The sequence below is a fragment of the Meles meles genome, chromosome 2 (genome assembly GCF_922984935.1).
Source record: "Meles meles chromosome 2, mMelMel3.1 paternal haplotype, whole genome shotgun sequence".
NCBI classification, from domain to species: domain Eukaryota; kingdom Metazoa; phylum Chordata; class Mammalia; order Carnivora; family Mustelidae; genus Meles; species Meles meles.
This window is the reverse complement of record NC_060067.1, coordinates 196460228-196481207: the sequence shown is the minus strand read 5'-3', so window position 1 is coordinate 196481207 and position 20980 is coordinate 196460228. Positions and strand designations below refer to the sequence as shown.

Below are 20980 nucleotides of genomic sequence, written 5' to 3'. Positions count from 1 at the left end.
TATATAATAGTCATCTTTGAAACATGAAGCACACTTTTCAACATGGGCTTTTTCTCCATCAAGAAAAAGAGCGGGTACACAGAAAGTGATGGACTCCTGGACCTCAAAGCTTTCTTTGCAGGCGTCAGACATGGTGTCGTTTGTGGCAGTGTGATCAGATGTGCCCAGGGTCTTCCCATTCATGAAGACCGGTACTTTCAGGTCAGTCATAATGAGACATCTTAACGCCAGGTTAGGGTCTGCTAATAGCATCGCCCTAGCATCAGAAATTCGTTCAGTGCAATCTCTCAGGAATGCAGTGGCCACAGCCAGAACAACCTACTTTTCTTGGAGCATTTGCCCAGGCAGGCTTGCCAGGGATCCACGGAAACAACACAAGCTTCCCTTGATGAACAGTGTGATGTTAATTTGCTTTGTCTCTAAATGTAATGCTATCTGTAGGCGTTGATCATGAAAAAGTAAAAACCAGAGGATAGAAGTGAAGCCCCAGATAATTCCCCGCAAGTCACCAAGGCTTACTTCTTAAAAATCTCCAGCCGGGAAACTTCGCGACCCACGGCATGGTAGCTGGAACCCAGCCCAGGCAGCCAAGCACTCCGTTCTGCGGCTCCCAGCGGCAGGGCTGCAAACCCAGGACCTGCCCAGGTCAGGCACTGTGACCTGGAGTCGCCGTCCTCTCGAGAGCCACCGTCCTATGTGCGTATGTGTAGGCGTGAGGCGGATGGCACCTTCTGAGGCCAGCTTTGGGCACCTGTGCCTGGGCAGAATTCTTGTCAGTATCCGCCCGAGGGCTCACTCAGGAAGGCTCAGTACAGCGATGCTTTTAGATACAGTTCAACTGCCCATCGGTACCAGAGGTACGAGAAAGGCTAAATAAACCGTGGTCTAAGCCTTCTGTTAAAAAATGAGAGAGCAACACGAAAGGTCCCAATTTCTGTCGTTGGATGAATAAGGGAAACTGCAGAATGACACATGCGGTGTATTATGTTAACGCTGCAGACCGTTTTGTAGCTATTTGCAGAGACAGGTCTGGAAGGATACACACTGCGCTGGTAATTGTGGGGACCCCCGAAGAGAGGGGGGCGGGGAGGAGAGGGGACTGTCAAAGGGAGGGGAGGTGGAGGAAACGAGCTGTGTGGGTTGAGGTAGTGTCTGGGGGTTGAACCTGAAGGATTTATGATGGATTGAGTAGGGGTTCTGGGGGTGAGGGAGAGGGACAGATCAAGCCTCTGGGTTGGGGATCATGGCACTTTCCAAGATGCATAATCTGGAGGAGTGAGGTTAGGGGAAGGGTGGGGGGCAGACGGGGGTCAAGGGTTATGTTTCATGTGATTTCAACATGAAATGTGTGGCTCCAAGCCGCCCCCCTGCAACCTCTGCGCGCGCACACACACACACACACACACACACACACACACACACACAGAATTATCAGGTAGATGTTGGCTGGGTGTACACTGAGTCTCCACACAAAAGTGTGACTTAGCGATCACTCACTCGTTTTCTCTAACATCTGTTGAGCACCAAGGGCCATGCTAAGTGTCTAGAGAAAAACCAGGAGGGACTCAGTGAATAGAATAGACAAGTCACCTGAAAAAAATGTGAACAGTATGAAAAATGACCAATTTGGGTGGGAAAAAATACTTCCCAAACCAGAGTTCGTACAGAGCTCCATACGATGCTCTTAACTCGTAAAGCTTAGGGGGCAGGATGGCTTGCCTGGGAAGACAGCACATTCCGAAGGCTCTTTTAAGGAAGCTGAATCTCAAAGGACAGCCGTGAGGTGAAGCCGAGCGGGGGAGAGTGGTGGACAAATGGAGGGAAGGACGGTGTCCAGGCAGAGGGAGCTGCAGCGATAAAAGCCAGTTTCTGCTCCCTGTGCGTCAGGCTGACTGGTTTTTCCTCTACTTTGCACGGACTCGGTTAGGTTTTTAGCAGTGGGTAGAGCAGACATCGGAAGTCCAGATGTCCTGCTTCTGGGCAGTGAAGTCGTGTAGGATTGCCACCCTTTGCCAGCTGACAAACATTAGGATTTTCTGGTGTTAATGAGGTTAATAAGCTAATACCTTGTTGGTCTGAGCTGGTTTTTCTTTCTTCTCTGATGTTCAGTATTTGTAGACCACTCTGCCAATAACTTGTGCCAACCATGTCACGAAACTTGGCCCTTCACACTGAGCTTGAAGTCGGATCATTGTTTCTCTCCCAAAAGCTATGTTTGTTTGCAGATGGTCACAGCGGCCTTATTCACATCAGTGGAAACAATCCCAAGGTCTATAAAGCGGTGAATGGCTAAGCAAGATGTGATATATCCATACAATAGGACACTATTTTGCAATAAAAGGAACAAATTCTTGACACACACAACAATATGGATGTACTGCAAAGTAACATTATGCTGAATAAAAAGCCAGACATCAGAAACCACAAGTTGTACGACTCCATTGTTCTGACATTCCAGGAAAGGCACATCTGTAGAGATAGAACGGAAATGAGTGGTTGCCTGGGGCAGGCAGTAGGGATGAGGGGGTGACTGCGTCTAGGCACAGGGGATCTTTTCGGGTTGGTAGGAATGTGCTAAACTGAGATTGCATGGTGGTTTTAACTCTATACATTTACTTAAAATTTCCGATTTGCACACTTAAACCACGGGGAATTTTTTTTTTAATATTTTATTTATTTATTTGACAGACAGAGATCACAAGTAGGCAGAGAGGGAGAGAGGAGGAAGCAGGCTCCCCGCTGAGCAGAGAGCCCGATGCGGGGCTCGATCCCAGGACCCTGAGATCATGACCTGAGCCAAAGGCAGAGGCTTAACCCACTGAGCCACCCAGGCGCCCCACCACGGGGAATTTTTATGGTATAGAAGTTAGACTTCAGTAATGCTGTTCAACAGCAACAATGAGGCTTGGGGTTATAAAATTCCGGCCTGAGCCATGATACTTCCCATGGTCAAGGATGGCGGGAGAACCACCATCGTGATGGCACTTGGTGTTGTGGGGAAGAGGCCGTTCCCCTGTTGTCTCTGCCAAGTGCATTTCCTGGCCAGAGGATTCCTTCCCTTTTTACCAGTATGGGGTCCCTGGGACATCAGCTCGAGAACTGGGTGCTCTGGTCCCTGGAGAGGCTCGCGTAGCGTCCTCAGGGGGATTACTTGGTGTTTAACTGAACGACCTCACTGGTGTGAAGTCAGTTGTTTTCTGATGGTACAAAAAGCAGATACACTCAAAGTTCATTGGTTTTCAAAGCAAACATTTCACTCTCCCTGGGGAACACTTTCATGCCGCGCTTACATCCAGAGGACAGATGGCCCATCCCTGGTTATTTGTGGAAGAACTGCTGGAGGACCAGAACTATCCTTCCCCCCATCCTGTGTATCCCAGTGGGGGGCAGAGGCCATCAGTAGAGATTTGGTGGTCTGGTGAACGCATGAATGAAATGTTCCTTTATTGGCAGTTTTATTACGACTTTCTGTGGGCAGGAGTGAAAAGAGGAGAGTGAAATGGGGGTTTTCCCCCTCTTCCAGTTGAAGTCTGTTATCTGAGCCCTTCTTTCTGTTTTCTGCTTTTGTCCCATTAAATGTGGGTACATCCCAGGGCCTTGGCTGGCGCACTCATCTCATCCATTATCTGACATCCCTGCGGACATTTCAGTCTGTATTTCACCTGCGTGTCCTCTAGTGCTCACACGCCACATCTTTTAAAGGTAATTAATTCCCGATAACTTTGCTGACCCATGCTGCAGTGACCGTGCTCAGACCACAGAACCGGAGACTTCCTCCGTTACCGCTCTCTTGTTGAGTGAGTGCGTTGCTTCAAGAACACCCCCCAGCCTTTCAGCATCCAGCTTTGACTTTCAAGGACCCCTGCCTGGAACCCCACATTTATAGGAGCCTTTTCTCTTCCCTGGCAGCCTTGGATGCTACTATTTCCTTCATGGCATCCTGTCTGTTGCCGCCGCATTGCTTTTCTTTCTCCCTGGCCGCTGCTTACTACAGGATGGTATAATGGAAAACCGTGCTGTTTCAGCCCCTCTCCAAACCAGCAGCTCTCCCCCTGCGGCAGGCAGCAGGGAAGCGGCCACGGCCATGCCGCTCTGAGGGCAGAGCTCTACCCTGAGGCTCTCATTTAGTGGTTTGAGGGGAGGAAGTTGGTAACTTGCATTTCTAGTAGCCAGCCCTGAGGCTGCTGGTTTAGTCTGTTCTGTTCCCTGCTGTTAGGTTCACCTTCCTCAATTAAAACTTGTCCCGATGATGCTTCTCCTTGCTGGGGACTTCCACTGGCCTAGGACCGGATTTCCCAGGAGGGTGTCATAGAATGGGGACATCACAGTAGGTACATTTTAGTCCTGTTAACTTTTCTGTTGTAAGGAGAGAGTCAGTCTGGTGCTGGTATGTCTTTAACACCTTTCTAATACTTAGTTGCCTTTTTAACAGAGCCAGCTGTAAGCTTCACGTCTGTGTGAGGAATTCTCTGAAATGTAGCGCATGATCTTATTTTCGTTGTATTATACATTTTTCAGTGGCAAGAGTTAGAGGACTGTAGTCTGAAACGCTGGGTGTGGGAACGGAACCCAGAAATCCTAAAGTGTTCTTGTGTGTCTTCTTTATACTTTAGCTTCACTTATCACATGTGATACTTTTGACTTACCTGGAATTAATACAGTTGGAAGGAAGATACAGGAGCTAGCTTTTTTCCCCTGTCAGTCCAGTTTTGCGAGACTTTTCTTCTTCTTATTTTTTAGGGAGGTGGGAGGGGCAGAGAAAAGAGGACGACAGAGAATCCCAAGCAGACTCCCGGCTAGCACGCAGCCTGCCTCGGGGCTCAGTCTCACAACCCCGAGATCATGACCTGAGCCAGAATCAAGAGTCGGACATGTAACCGACTGAGCCACCCAGATGCCCCCTCCCACTACTTTTAAGTAATCAGGCTTTTTCTTACCCTAAACTAAGTTCATGGACTAGTAATATCCTCGGAAAAAAAAAAATATTTGCATCCTGACAAAGGATTAATGCCAACATGTATTACAAGTTGCTACAAGTCAGTATGGAGGGCAGACAGCACACTTTTAAAAAGTTTTTTTAAAAAAAACACCTTTTTAAAAAAGGAAGCAAGTAAACATATGGAAAAGTTACACACCTTATGTAGTAATTGTTAGATATCCCCTCCCCCCAGGACCATATCAGGTGTGGTGAAACGTGGGTAATGGGCGCTCACTACCATCGTGGAGGAGAGTATTTAAAAAATTTAAATGCTGGGACACCTGGGTGGCTCAGTGGTTTGAGCCTCTGCCTTCGGCTCGGGTCATGATCTCAGGGTCCTGGGCTCAAGCCCCGCATCGCATGGGGCTCTCTGCTCAGCAGGGAGCCTGCTTCCCCCCTCTCTCTCTGCCTGCCTCTCTGCCTACTCACTCTCTCTGTCAAATAAAGAAATGAAATCTTAAAAAAAAAATTTAATGTCTTTCAAGATCTCTCTAATGTATATTGACGTTTTTAACTTTTAAAAATATGTATATTCTTTGACTCACTGCCAGGAATTCATTCTAAAAAATAATTACACTGCTGAAAATATTTGCAAGCATGTCCATGGAAGCATTTCTCTTGAAGGAAGTTGAAACTAATGTCTGTGAATTGATGATTTGTCAAATAATGGGCTGTATGTAATCCAGTCCTTGTATGTAGATATTAAAATATTGAGGTAAACATGTAGTTATGCTACTTGTATTGCAAACTAAATAAAGTCATTGAAAATGCACATAGCATGAGCCTAATCATACGTTTTGTAATAGCATGTGAATTTATAGATAGACTGAAAAGATACCAAAGTGTGGGAATATATATCTTTCTATAGGGATGTGAAGGCAGGACTTTACAAATAGCTTATTCTATTTTATGTATTTTTCATAATGAGAATGTATTACTTGTGTTTTTTAAGGCAAGGCTCAAAAATATAGTGTATAGTTTATTTAATTTAATATTCCAACCTTATAAAAATATGTCTAATATTATATGTGCTTCAGTATATGGATATGTATGTTTATTTATTTAAGAAAAACGTAGCCTGGAGGGAACCACACTGTGAACTAGGGTTTTTCCCTATGAAATAAGGGTTATTAGGGATTAAAAAATATCTTCCCAGTTCCTTAGATTTTGATGAAAGTAGTACAGGATCATTTTAATCATTGAGGCAGCCTCTTTAAGAAAGAGCTTGAATACAGTAAGGTTGTAGCTGTCCAGAGGGGTGTGCTGTAGGTCAGTTCTTTGTTGTTCTGGCTGGAGCACTGTCTCCTGAGTGAATCCCCCCAGCATCTCCCAGTCCTGGTCCTTGAATAGCTCTTAACCTATATTGGCGGCCATAATGCTCGTGCTCTTCAAGCTGTAGGTAGGAGGATGAGGCGGTCTTGGTGGGTTTGTTTGTTTGGATAATAATCTGTTAAGCCCTCTTCCTCTCACCGGCATTCCTCTCTTCTTTACTGGCATATCTACTTAAATTCTCCAACTCTTTTCCAAAACCAAATAATCCAATGGGCAAACATTTCTTGGCACTTAGGAGAGAAAAGAGGTTCAGGTTAAAGTGTTTGCTGACCACTCTGTTTTCTTCGGTAGGGGAAAATACTTTTAAAAAAATGGGTGAATTATTTTAACACCTGCGATAAATTCTTCCACCTCTCTGTAACTAAGAATCTGTTTTCTGTTTAGCTATTCATTTATGATACATAATGTAATTATAATACACCAAAGTAAGTTATAGGACCAGACATTTTGGTGTAATATCAAAGAGATTTTTTCTCCTTTCTTGTCCCACAGTCTTTATTATCAACGATTCATTAATATATTATCAATGATCACCTAAATATTAACCTTCATCGTATTCTTTTAATAAATGCATTTACTATTACATTTATGTAAATTGAAATTTTTAAAAATAGTAGCAGTCCTTCCGTAATTGTTTTCACTCCTGTCTTTCTTTCTAATCTGCCTCCGTTCAGTTGACACGGATTCTGACCTGATGAAGTAGGTATCTTGCTAGGGTTGGAGAGAGAAGAATGGGCCCTGCCTTGGAGAAGCTCAGAGGCTGTGGGGGAGACAGTGGTTAGTAAGAGGCCTTAGGTGGCCGCCCAGTCTTTGGAGGGTGGTCCTGTGCGACAGGATTCAGGGAATACTGGGTAAGAATAACATTCCTAGGTTAAATGGAATCACCTTTTAATGGTTTTCTAATACTGCCAAATAGTTTCTTAAAAGAATTGTATCAAGTTACAGAATTATTAGCAACAAAGGAAAGTAACTGATTCTTCACATCCTCACCGGAACTGAGTTTCATTAGAAAAACAAAGCCAAACGACAAAACAAAAACTCGATACCCTAACAGGCTTAAAATTAAGCCTCATTATTATTTTATTTGGCATTTCTTTTTTATTAGTGAAGTTGCACATTTTCACATATTTTTATTATTTAACTTCCTCTTGTGAAGAGATCTTACTCACTTGGAGTCTTGGCATTGTGAGGACTTGTTACTATTTTTTCAAAATCGTTTATTGAGGTGAAATTCACATACCGCAGAACGAGCCACTTTAAAGAGGCATTTCCTGCCCTCACCCTGTTGTGCAAGCACCGTCTCTGTCTGTTCTGAACCATTTCTCCCTTCCAAAATCCTCCTCCAGCAGCTTCTCCCCATTTGCCCTCCTCCCTAGCTCCTGACAGCCACCCCTCTAACTCTCTATCTTCCTGGGTTTATTTATACTGGGTTATTTCATATGGGAGGTATCATGCCCCGTGTGATCTGCGGGATCTGGCTTTGCTTAGCCTAATTTAAAGATTTTATTTATTTATTTGACAGAGAGAGATCACAAGTAGGCAGAGAGGCAGGCAGAGAGAGAGGAGGAAGCAGGCTCCCCGTGGAGCAGAGAGCCCAATGCGGGGCTCGATCCCAGGACCCTGAGATCATGACCTGAGCCGAAGGCAGCGGCTTAATCCACTGAGCCACCCAGGCGCCCCAGCCTAATGTTTTGAAGGCCCTCGCATTGTAGCGCTGTAGCCACACTATCCTGTCCATGGCTGGCTGATACTGCGTTGCATGTAGATGTCACTCGCGCGCTGTCCATTCATTCACAGGTGGACATTTGAGGTGTCTCACTTTTTGGCTCCTATAGACAGTGCTGCTGTGACCATGAATGGGCTTGCAGTGGCTTGGGCACATGTTTCCAGTTCTTTGGGGCATAGACCCAGGAACAGGAGTATGGGGTCATACAGTAATTCTGTGTTTAACTTTTGAGGACCTGCCAGTTTCCTACAGAGGCTGCGCCATTTCACCTTCCCCCAGACAATGTACAGGCTTCCCCTTTTTTCCACATCTGTGTCAACACTTGTTACTTTTCATATCGGGGGTGCTGGTGGTCTAATTATAGCCATCCTGGTGGGTATGAACTGGGACCTCATTATGCTCTTTATTTGCATTTTCCTGTTGACTAATGATGTTGAGTACTTATTACTATTCTGTATGTGGGTGAGAATAGGAAAGAAGAAGAAAACCTTGCTTTTCAAGAACTTATTTAAAAAATTTGTAAGTGTTTTTTGAGGGAAAAAAAAGTTTACTTAAAATTATACGAAGCGACTTCATAAACATAGTTTTCATCATATAGATATTTCTGAAGCCAAGGCTTCTGCCTCCAGTTTCATTTTTAAATTGAGTTTGTTTTCATTTCTCCATCACCTGGGTGGATTAGGGCTGTGATTAGTGGTTTAACTAGTGGTTCTCAGAGTATGGTCCGGGGGCCACAATGCCCGCATCACTTGGGATCTTGTTAGAAATACAGGCTCCCTACCTTGATCTACTGAGGCAGAAACTGGGGATGGTCTCGGCAATGTTTTGTTTTGTTTTGTTTTAAGATTTTATTTATTTTTGAGGCAGAGATAGTGAGAGGTAGCGCACGAGCATGGGGCAGAGGGAGAAGCAGGTTGCCCTCTGAGCAGAGATCCCAATGCAGGGCTCGGTCCCAGGACCCTGGGATCATGACCAGAGCTGAAGGCAGCCCCTTAACCAACTGAGCCACCCAGGTGCCCCCCAGGGATCTGTTTTAATAGGCCTTTTAGATGAGTTGTATGTACACGTAGGTTTGGGAGCCATACTCGAAACCAGCATTTCTAAGCTGATACTCACGTTAAAGAGCTCCTGTGGGAAATTCAGTCCACAATTTTGGCCTTACAGATACCAACTTTTTTTTTTTAGTTAAAATAGGCAAACAATATAAACAATCAAGTTGAATCATTTTATAACTTCCTGTTTCAGAATTGCGTGTATATAATATTACTTAAGAATTGCAATTCGGTCTACAAATCCTATCAAAAAGGTAAGTGTTTTTAAAAAGCGACTTTTGCTTGTTGGTCAGATCATCAAAGAACGTAGGAGTCGTGTGTCCCTGATATGTCTCTTTCCCTCTCTGTGTGATTGTACTTGATGTCCTACTCCTTAGGAGCCTCCGTTGCGAAGGTGGGCAGTGTGAAGGCCCGTGTTGTGGAGCACGTGGCCTTTGCCGGCCACAGGAGCCCCTCTGGCCATATAGACGGCCACAGCGTTCCCCTCTGCCCAGCAATGCTGCCTTGGCATCCTGACCCCTCCCCTCTCCCTCCAGAACTTTTGAAAGGGTTCTTGCTGCGCCTTCCAGAAACTGGTGGTGAGTCAAATCCTTATCAGGAGCCAAACGCACACTTTAGAGAACAATGCCAGCCTCACACGGGATCATCAGCCCAGTGGCTGGAAAGTACAGATGGTGACTAGAAAGAGACACATGTTACCCAGAACCGTGCTTACCGGATTAGAGTTTAAGTTTCTGTCCTGCGTGGGCTGTTCAAATGGCAGTAATACTTGTATGTATTTCGCAGAGGTTTATGAGGACGTAAGGCACACATTTACACATGGTAAACAGGGAATGTTTTATATTTTTAGTATAATTACTACATGTAAAAGTTGACTTCTAGAAGAGTGTAAACGTGGACATTTTTGCAAATAATACAGTTGAGTCCCCAAATCAACAGCATAAGCAGTGTGGTCTTTCAGAGGAGAGTCACCCACAAATGTTGCCTTCTCAGGCGTATATTCATGAAGTAGCTCTAGGATGGGTTAGGTGGCATAAGGGAGATTTTGACGGGGTCTCCCTGAAGCCCTCCAGATTTAAGATCTCCAGGTTAGAATGAAGAAATGGTTTGGGAATGAACATTAAAGAGAAGGCAGAAGATTTGAGGAGAGTTTTTAATATATTTTTTTAGGGTGGAGGGATTGAGTAGATGTATAGGCTGAGGGAGAAAAAATGAACGATACAAGAGGGTGTTCATACTTGACACTAATTGATAGGATATGATTGCAAAGCAGGGAGAATCGGGTGGGATTCCAGACAGGAGATCGGCAGGCTTTTGAGTAGAGAAAGGGTATGAGCAATGGTGAGGGCAGCCAGGCATTTGGGTTCTAGGAGAGCAGGTCGGGAAACAAGACGGTTGTGTTCAAATGTTTGAAAACCCATCATGCAGGAGGAAGATCGCACTGGTTCTCTCTGGCACCTGGGGAGGAAACGAGCACCAGTGGGTAAAAGTTCGAGGGAGACCAGATCTCTGGCCACCACAGAAAAGAGCTGAGAGCCCAAGCAGGTACGAAGATGACATGAACTTGGCCTGGAGAAATGGTCGGGTTCCGCAGCTACGACACGTTCGGTGAGCCATTTAAGGCTTCTCCTTGACCCGGTGTACTGGGCTCAGGACCGTCCCCGTCTGGCAGTCCTCTTGTCTAGTATGGCTCGTTTTGAAGAATCTAAGCTAATTTCCTCAAAGATAAAAAGTTAACCTTGTCACCCTCCTCTGAAATAGTCTGTACTTCTCCTAAGCTGTTTTCTTCTTGCTGCCACCACTCACCCATTTCTGGGATTCCCCCTCTTTCTGTCCCTTTGCTACTTGCCCTGGCTCTGTAGTGATAGAAACAGATAGATGTGCTGAGGGGCCTGATTAACATCATTACAAGTTAATATTCTGTCAGGCCTCTAGAAAGCTTCCTGGTGTTTCACCCTCCTTTTAAAATTCAGATTTTGAAACACCTCCTTCCTTCCTGTTGCAGAGCAGTTCGGCGGTGTCTGTGTGGGCAGGTCCTGTAGTAATCCCGGACAGCTCGCAGTGTGGACTCTGACTTAGCCCGACAGTGACCGCGGCAGGTGCCACAGAGCAAAGGAGAGGCAACGTGGGGGACTTGGGGGGCAGGAAAAGAATAAATGAAACAAGATGGGATCGGGAGGGAGACAAACCATAAGAGATTCTTAATCTCACAAAACAAACCGAGGGGGGTGGGGGATAGGGAGAGGGTGGTGGGGTTATGGACATTGAATGTGCTATGGTGAGTGCTGTGAAGTGTAAACCTGGCGGTTCACAGACCTGTACCCCTGGGCTAATAATACATTATATGTTTATAAAAAATTTTAAAAATTAAATTAAAGAAAATAGCTGGGAAGACCTTTCATTCAGTTTCATGCTAAACTATACATTTGGGGGACTTGAACTGTGGCAAGAGTTTTATTAACCCGAGAATGGCTTTCTCTGCAAAGGGCCTTTTCTTCCAGTGCAATTAGGACAAACTCAGTGCTTGGGGGTTTGTGCGCGCACGTACGGCATCCACTGTTACATAATTGCTAAGAGTAAATCTGTCTGTGTGTGGCAGGCGTCTCGTGTCATAGGACGGGTGTCCGCGATTGACAGTGAGCCCTAAATGACATCGTGTGGAAGGATGATGCCGTGCCCTCAGAGAGAGGAAACACTGTGCCAAATTCAAATTTTGCGTGTGAGCATTGGCAAAGCGCTGTAGTAAATTCGCATTTTCTTCACATTAGTCACGGTGCGAAAGAAGGCGGTTTTTAAAGCAAAGAGTAATCTCCGGAATTTAGCATAAAGACTCTCCTTAGTTTCAGGCTTTTTGCATGATGTTGCTCCTTTGTGGGGAACCAACAGAAAGCAAACTCCATCCATACTCACTGCCTCAACATCAAAGGAAGATGGACTGTTTCAGATATTCCTTGTGGAAAACAAGAGGAAGAAATCAGAAAGTCATCAACATTTCTGCTTACTGTATTTATTCTAAGTCATACTGTTGCTAATTTTGGAATGCATCTGTTAACTTCTTTTTGTTTTATGTTAGTTCTTGGTTTGTGGTCGTCATATGTCCCCGTTATCAAGATAGCAGCGGAATTGAGTGGTTAATTCTGTTTGGTATCCGAGACTGTTATTCTATTTATATCTGGTAATTTGGACCAGAATTAAATTCTAACATTTAGAAATTTATACATATGTATTTAATGGTTTTACTTTTTGATGGAGTGCGGAGAAAAGATAGGTACTTACCCAGGTACAGAAAACAAAGCAACTAATTGATTTTTGAAGTAACACTGCAAAGAAATTTTTGCATGAAAATTTCCAGGAATGGAAACGTCTGAATTTTTTAACTGAGTTCATAATTACCTGTATACTTATACATGTAATTCTAGTCTTAGAACAGTGACAGTTAATAAAATGCTTATCATCTTTTGAGCAATTAATAGGAAAGCTGGATTATTTCCAAGTGTAGTCAAATTACCATAATTTGCAATCATAACCCATGTTCTAAAGCTTTTGTGACTTCTCATTCTTAGAGTAATAAATGTATTCCTGTCATACTCAGACTGAAGCATGCTGATTTGGTCCCAGGATAACACTGTGTAATACCACTCTTTTATCATTTAAACTTGCAAATCTTACTTATTTCTTCAGGATGCCTGTGCATTTTAGGCATCACTGATAAAAGAGCGAGGGAAAGAGAACAGAATACAATGCAAGGTAACCTGACGCAGGGGCTTTGTCTAATCATCAGCTTTATCAGCAGGGTCAGAGGTCAGTCTTCTAGGCAGTGTGTAAAGACAAGGCCACTTCCTATGGTATGGGGAGTTTTTGATACAGTATCTAATTCCTTTGTCAGTTTTCCCCTTCCAGTTTATGATTTAAGATGGGATTTAAGCACAACCGAGAGCACGGGTTTTTTAGAACTTGGATTGGGTTCAAATTGACTCCAGGTTTGTAGCAGTAAATCTGACAAGTTGCCGGGCTATTGGGTGCATTGCCTAACATGTCTGAGGCTCATTTCACTCATCTAACATATACTGAAGCCCGACCATTCACCGAGCGTGATGCTGTTTCATTCTCACGTAAACTTCACAATTGGCAACCCCCCTCCCCGCCCCCGCCCCCACCAACACAAAATATCGGGAAACGGGTTTTTAAGGTAAATTACCTGCTCTAGGCTGGACATCAGGTAAGTGGTAGACAAGGGATGGAGCCCAGGTCTCTGATGGCAGAATGCAAGCTCTTACCTTCTGAGCCAGTGGTTCCCCCAAATTCCATAATTACCTGGAGAGCTCGATGCAACATGCATTGCCGGGCCCTTGAGTTTCAGATTCTGTAGGCTCCTGCGAGGGCCCAGGAATTGTTATTTCTAACCAGTGCCTGGATGCCGATGCTGCTGGCCGTGAGGACCTCACATTGAGAACTACCGCCTGACTCCCTCCTCTGGGAACAAATAAGAGAATTCTAGGGTTGTGCTCATATTGATAATCTCTGACATCCGTTGACCAGTTACCACATCCTTGACACTGTTCTAAGTTAATTCCTCTTGAATCTCACATTAATCTTAGGAGACAGTTAAATTGCAAGGAAAGGGTAAGGGGGTGTGATCACCACTGCCAAGCGGCCTAGACAGAGGCTCCCAGTGAGGCGGTGTCCTGGTGCCTCGGGGGCAGAGCTGCTCCTCCTCACGCGGACTTCCAACGGCTGAACTGGTTTCCAAGGCCAGTGTCCCTGGAGCTACCGGCAGAAGCAGATTTTAGGCTCTGGGAACATTGAGAGAAAAGGAGACGCTCCTTTCTTTTCACCCACCGTTTTTTATGTCCTTGGAGGGGGCTGTTGAAGGCGAGGCCTGGGAGGAAAGGGTTTCCCTCCTTTTCATATTGTCCCCCCCAGCATTCGGAAGGGCAGGTGCCATAGCTGGTCATTCCGATGACGGATGAGATTCTGGAAACGAGCTGTATTTCAGCTGAACTCTGACACTGTTGATACTCATCAGCATGGATAAACACGATTCCAGATGGTTCTGTAACCATGTCGGCAGTGGGCCCATGTGCTGAATGGGAAGGTGTGTCCACCCACGCTGGCCACCCAGCAGCAGGGTGTTCGCTAACCTGTGCTGTTAGCCTGCTCGTGGCTGCTCTAAGAGCCATGGAGAATCTCAGAATCAAAAATGAAGAAAGGGAGAGAGAAAAAAAAGTCAACTCAACATTGAGTTTGAAACCCATACTCTTAGGAAACTGTAGTCTCCCCCAATCATTTTAAGCTTAAAGAGAAAGTCTGAGGCGGCTTCAGAAGGTGACAGCACCTTGATACATCAGTAGTCTGTGTGTTGGGTTCCATGAAAAATTGTGTCGAGTGACTGGTACGTGTAAGATACGAACAAAAATAAAACGTACTTGTCCCGCTGGTTATAGTGGACCTCACGATCAAGTGAGTGTTCAGTTCATTTGTTGTACGAGAGCGTCTAGATCTGGAATGAGCGTAGCCTGTTACGGATCTCATCTTAGAGTTGCTGGCATGAGGATTTCCATGATGCCAGGATTTGAATCTGGGGACGAATTCTTCTTGGTCGTGGGAGAGCCATTTAGCTGGAGAGCTAGCGCAGGGTGCCAGGCCTCTTACTGTCAGCTTGGACTTGTCCCTGATTTAAAATGACCTTAAAACTTTGCGAAGGGCATTAGACTTACTGTTACTTTTTTGAATATTCATCTTTGTATTTGATTCTTGTTTTTTTTCCATTAAAGTTTTATACACAGTAGCACAGACTCTAGACACAAGAACAAAAGGGAAATGCCACCTAGACTCGTCTTCTTTGTGGTTAGGGTACTGAATTTTGACCAAATGTGGCTCGATGGAAAGAATCACCCGTGTATTTGTTCTGGTCCGTTGTAGGTTAACGAAGCCCTTGTCGTTTGCCGACTGTGTTGGGGATGAGCTGCCGTGGGGCTGGGAAGCAGGCTTTGACCCACAAATTGGCGTCTACTACATTGATCACGTCAACAGTAAGTTTCTCTTTTTTATAAGAGTAATCCCCTCCCCAGATCTCGAGTCCGACAAAAATGCAAATGCTCTATACAGTGAACTTCTTTATTTTAAGCCCCACTTTCTCAGTAACTAATATTGCCTGAAATGCCTGTTTTGGAATTTGGGGCCTGCATGTATGTTGGGCTTATGGGGACAGAGACAGAGAAACGAATCTGTCTGTGTGTCTGTCTGCCTGGTAGGGGGTGAGTGTTCTGTAGGCACAAAAAGCCCGTATTAATAACAGTAGTCTCTTGGGAACCTAAGCATGTTAAATATATACGTGTAAATATAAATATAAATATATACATATGTATATGTATATATATGTTTATGTATAAAATCTGCTCACAGTACTTATATCAAATTTGAGAAAATAACCTTCCACTGATTCTCTGTCAGAGTCTGTTTTTTATCTGTGCAGATACTCACTTCCCAGGATGACTGGGAAGGGTTTTGGAACTGACGGAACCAGGGCACTCAGGCCTGACATCTGCAGAGGCTGAAGGCGTGGGGGGCATGCTGAGTTGGGGAGGAAGCTTTGAGCCCCCCACGATCCACTGGGAGGCTCCAGTCCCAGTGCGGTGGGGACGCAGGACTCGCTGCCAGCGGTGGAGGGGCTCTGCCGGGGAGACCTTTGAGAGTGGAGAGTAAAGTGTTCCCCGCCAATGAGCGGCAGCCAGGGAGCCAGACAAGAGGACAGCTGGGGTGTCTGGCATGGTGACTGTTTGTTGCAGACAGCATGGGGAGTGCCTGTAAAGCCGTCCCGTTCTCACATGTAGATGGGATGGAGGGGTCAGAGGAGCAAGGACTTGGAAGAATTAAATCAGTTTTTCAGCGAACGCAGATAGCTCCTAATCTGTCGTAGGAGAACATCGGTGCGTAGAGTTGGAACTAGCGTTTCTGCACACATTAGTTCAACATAACAAGTAGTAATAGTTACTATAAGCTTTACTGGTTTGTAGCATGCGATTAGAAGAAATGTGACTTTTGTGGAGAGATCTCTCTCCCCGAAAGCTTGTCCAGATTCTGTGAAGAATTCATCATTGTGGGTTTTATAGCTTTCATTTTTATATTTTTTAGTAAACCTCTCTTAATTGTATTGTTATTTGTGGATTTTATTGCTTATCAATGATCAACATCAAATATTTTTATGTTATAATGGCAGGGACGACTTTTGGAAAATTCAGTTCATTTTGAACGATTGTAACTCCTAATGTCATTGCAGATAAATAATTCAATGGAATATCTGGAGTGTTTAACTATTTAAACTCACTTTTTTTTTTTTTTTTTTAAAGATTTTATTTATTTATTTGACACAGAGAGAGATCACAAGTAGGCAGAGAGGCAGGCAGAGAGAAAGGAGGAAGCAGGCTCCCCGCGGAGCAGAGAGCCCGATGCGGGGCTCGATCCCAGGACCCTGAGATCATGACCTGAGCCGAAGGCAGCGGCCTAATCCACTGAGCCACCCAGGCGCCCTTTAAACTCACTTTGATGCAAGTTTAGCTTTCATTCCTTAAACAATATTTGCAGAAGCAGAAACAAACCTCCCTGTCCTGGTTCGACAGAACTAAGCTCTCATGGCACCGAAATGAGAAGCCATTTTAATTCCCTCAGTTTCCATCTGGCTACCTGTAGACTCTCGGGTTCCTAAAGCCACCTTTCGGGCTTTCCTTCCGATCTCAGTGGTAGAGGGCTTCTCTTGGACCCCCAACCCTACCAGCCTTCTGAATAACTTTTTAAAATAATTTTTTTTAAAAGAGGGGCACCTGGGTGGCTCAGTGGGTTAAAGCCTCTGCCTCTGCCTTCGGCTCAGGTCATGGTCCTGGGATCATGCCCTGCATCGGGTTTTCTGCTTGGCGGGGAGCCTGCTTCTCCCTCTCTCTCTGCCTGCTTCTCTGCCTACTTGTGATCTCTGTCAAATAAATTACATAAAATCTTTAAAAAAATTTTTTTTAAAGATTTCATGTATTTATTTGAGAGAGAGATGGCGAGAGAGCCCACGAGTGGGGAGCATCTGGGGAAACCAGACTTGCCACGGAGCAGGGAGCCCAATGCGGGGCTCAATCCCAGAACCCTGGGATCATAACCTGAGCTGAAGGCAGACGCCTAACAGACTGAGCCACCCAGGCACCTCTCTTAATAACTTTTATGTGTCATCCTCCTCTTTCATCTCTTTACCCATCATTTTCTGGTTTTAAAAATTTCTCCCACCATTTATCTAGTGGTTCTTTTGTCTTCATATTTAAACCCTGGCAGCTCTCACAATGAAACCAAACCAGAGCTACCAAAAGACACAAATAACAGCTCTCTCTGCCCAGCCTCACTCATTGAACTCATTGAACTCATTGAATTGAATGACCGTTCATTCAGCCCGAACCCCCACCAGCTGCGGCCCCCTCCTTCCCCCTCGCCCGGGAAGCTTGCGTGAACTGCACTGTGGACCGAGCTGTGGACAGAGCTCACCTGAGACCCCACTGGGGTCACATCCAGATAACACCGGGTCTCCTCTTCCTTTTTCTGACGGAGGACCTTGCTACCAGGGGTTATTTCCTCTTGTTCTTTACTCCTTCGGATTTCATGATACCTTCTGTTGGAATTTTTTTTTTTTTTTAAACATACCTGGCGGCTCCTGCCCTCTTTCCTTTTGCCTGTCCCTGTTGTCGAGATTTCTGGAGTCGCCTTCTCTCTGCAGCCCATGGATCCCGTGGGTTGTGACCTCAGCGACTCCCCGAAGCCAATGGCTGCCTCATGTGTCTCATAAGTCTTGTCTAGGGCTCCAGGTGCATGCAGCTGATTCTTAGGAGGCTGCTCTTTCCATCCTGCCCCCACAGACCCCCACTGGCCCCCACTAGCGTGCCCTCCTCCAGCCTGTCCAGGTACTGGGGGACGTTGTCCCTGTGCCGTGTGGTTCCTTGGCTTTCTGCCTCCCTTTGTGACAGTTGGTTCCAGCCCCAAACACTCTCTGCCCAGGCCTCTTGGCTTCCCACAGGCCACCTCGGGTGTCCAGTCCTCCACCGGGTCCCCACCCCCATTCCAAATAAGGTGCCTGTCCAGGTATTTCTGTAGTGCTAGGCACTTAGGGATCTTTAAAAAGCATTTGTCACATTGCATTTAAATCATTTATTTGCATGTTTTCCCCCCTAAATGGTGAGCTTCTTGTGGACAGTGACCGGATCTTCATTTCTTTAACCTTGGCTACCTCATATTATGATAAACTCTTAAATGTTAGAAGGACAGAAGAGCTTTACTGTTTAAGTCACACATTGAAAGCTTCCTGTTTGTTTTTGAAGAAAGTAAAGTTCAAGTGTAAATTATGCTTCAGAGCGTACCCTTCTGAATATTTAAAAACTTAATTATTTAGAACACAGGTTTTTAAGTCTACCATTTTGCTTTAGTGCAATAATGGTATCCCAGTGGCCTGATGGATTTATTGTGCCCTAAAGTGCCCGAATTCCCCACAGCAAGTAGTTTTCCCACTAAGAAGGATCTGGTCCATTATGTCATTAATCTTAAAGACATTCCTGTGAAGTAGTTTTGGGGAACAAATGGTATTATCTTCTCATAACAGCTGGTCTCCACATATGTTGTCTCGACATTGTGGAGTTTCAGCATTATTTTATCTTTATTTACCAAAAAAAAAAAGCAAGCAAGCAAGCAAGCCTGTTTGGCTGTTTAATACCATTTCTGTGTAACACTGTTAAATACCTAGAAGTAAAAGATTTGACCTTGACAATGAGTATTTTCTGCCTTAAGTGTTTTATGATAGAATTCTTTAGTGGGGGTGTAGATATTGGGGGGGGATATTTGTACTAAAAATTATGAAATAGTGTTTATAAAGTTTTGATCTTATCACCATAAGCCGAAATTAATCACTTTTTGGGTAGCTCTAGAGTTCTACCTGAATTTTTCCTTCTTTCTTTTGGTAATGGAGGTCTCATTTACATAAAAGAAAATGCATAACTTTTAAGTATGCATTTCAGTGAATTGTGGCAAATGTAAAAATCTTCTGTTACTGCCCCTCTAGTCAAGAGGCAGAATAATCTCATCCCCCCAGTAAGTTCTTTCCTGTCCCCTTCCAGTCCCCCCTTCCCCACTGCTACCGTTCTCATTTCTGTCACAGTGGCTTCGTTTTGCCTGTTCTAGAACTTTGTATAAACTGAGTACATTCAATTCTGTGGATGGAATCTTTCACTCAGCTTGTTTTTAAAGGAGCAGCCTGCTGATACAATATCGTGGGTGAATATTCGTAGTACCTTTATCTTGACAAAGAGCCTGTATCCAGATCATATAAAGAGCTCCTGAAAATCAACATTAAGAAGACAAACAAGGGGCGCCTGGGTGGCTCAGTGGATTAAGCCGCTGCCTTCGGCTCAGGTCATGATCTCAGGGTCCTGGGATTGAGCCCCGCATCGGGCTCTCTGCTCTGCAGGGAGCCTGCTTCCTCCTCTCTCTCTGCCTGCCTCTCTGCCTACTTGTGATCTCTCTCTCTGTCAAATAAATAAATAAAATCTTCAGGAAAAAAAAAAAAAAAAAAAAAGAAGACAAACAACCCAATTTAAAAAGGGTTAACCACCTCAGAGACTTCCTCAGCTCTCTTCTCTGTTGTTTTGCCCTCTGATCTCTGGCTCCCCTGGAGCCTCTTCGTGGGATTCTAGCAAGTACGACGAGGCTTTAGCCTCGCCGCACACTACTGAATGCTCCTCAGGACTGCCGGTGTCTCAGGCGGAGCCAAGGGCTCAGGAGACTGCGGTGTGAGCTGCCACCGCTCCACCAACCTCCCGCCATTGTTGCCCGCCATGGAACTGCAGCTCATTCCCAGGTGTCTCTGGGATGGTCGCAGGTGCCCCCTCAGTCCTCTGACAAGACAGAATGGGTTTTGCCTTGGAGCTTTTCTCATCCGCACCCATTTGCAGTACCCATGGATATGGGAAATATGAGATAAGGGAGGTGTAACAGAACAACGAACTAGGACTTACTGCCGTACAGTTGTTCTGTGAGTCCCCAACTTCCTTCCACAGTCCTCCTTGCTCTACCCTAACTGTGCAGCGTCTTCCTTTGATTGTTTCCTGTGCGCTGTCCTTGGTGGTGGTGGTGGTGGTTCTGTTTCACTTTGCTGTCCTTGGTTTTTATCTGTAATCAGTGGGAGTGATCGGAGAGCACACGCTTACTCCATATTACCCACACCAAACTCCTCTGTATTAGTTTTGAAGCATCTCACGTTGTGTTTAAATCTGATGAAAATTTCTCAAGTGTGTGGAATATTTCACATGGAGCCGTTTCCTTTAGAAGAAGGGACATGAATTTGGGGCCCTCCTACTTCATCTCTGTCATATTTCATCCTTTATATTTACCGAGGAGGATAAACTATGAAAATATAGAGAAAATTTTTAGACACTTAAAATATCCGAGTAAAACCTATGAGGGCGGTAATGATACTGATTTTTTTTAATTTTATTTTTAATATTTTATTTATTTGACAGAGAGAAATCACAACTAGGCAGAGAGGCAGGCAGAGAGAGAGAAGGAAGCAGGCTCCCTGCGGAGCAGAGAGCCCGATATGGGGCTCAATCCCAGGACCCTGGGATCATGACCTGAGCTGATGGCAGAGGCTTTAACCCACTGAGCCACCCAGGTGCCCCCGGTAATGATACTGATTTTTAGTGAGTGTAACTGACAGTTGTCAGTATCACGAATCTGTGTAATGATCGACATGTTTCATATAGTTGTCACTTCAGGGGTCTAGTCCCAGTCGCAGTTGTCCCTTTCTTCCACCTAGATGGAGGGGGACGAAGGTAATAGTGCCTTTCTTCCTGTGCCTGGAACCTTCCTTCCTTCCTT

At 45.0% G+C, this 20980-nt stretch overlaps 1 protein-coding gene across 1 annotated transcript in view; it reads left to right on the top strand.

The window, feature by feature from the left end:
* WWC2 (WW and C2 domain containing 2) overlaps positions 1 to 20980 on the top strand; it is a 205435-nt gene that overhangs the window by 80597 nt on the left and 103858 nt on the right. The window contains exon 2 of the mRNA XM_045997408.1: positions 15011 to 15120. Coding sequence (XP_045853364.1) covers positions 15011 to 15120 — 110 coding nt within the window. The remainder of the gene's footprint in view (positions 1 to 15010; positions 15121 to 20980) is intronic.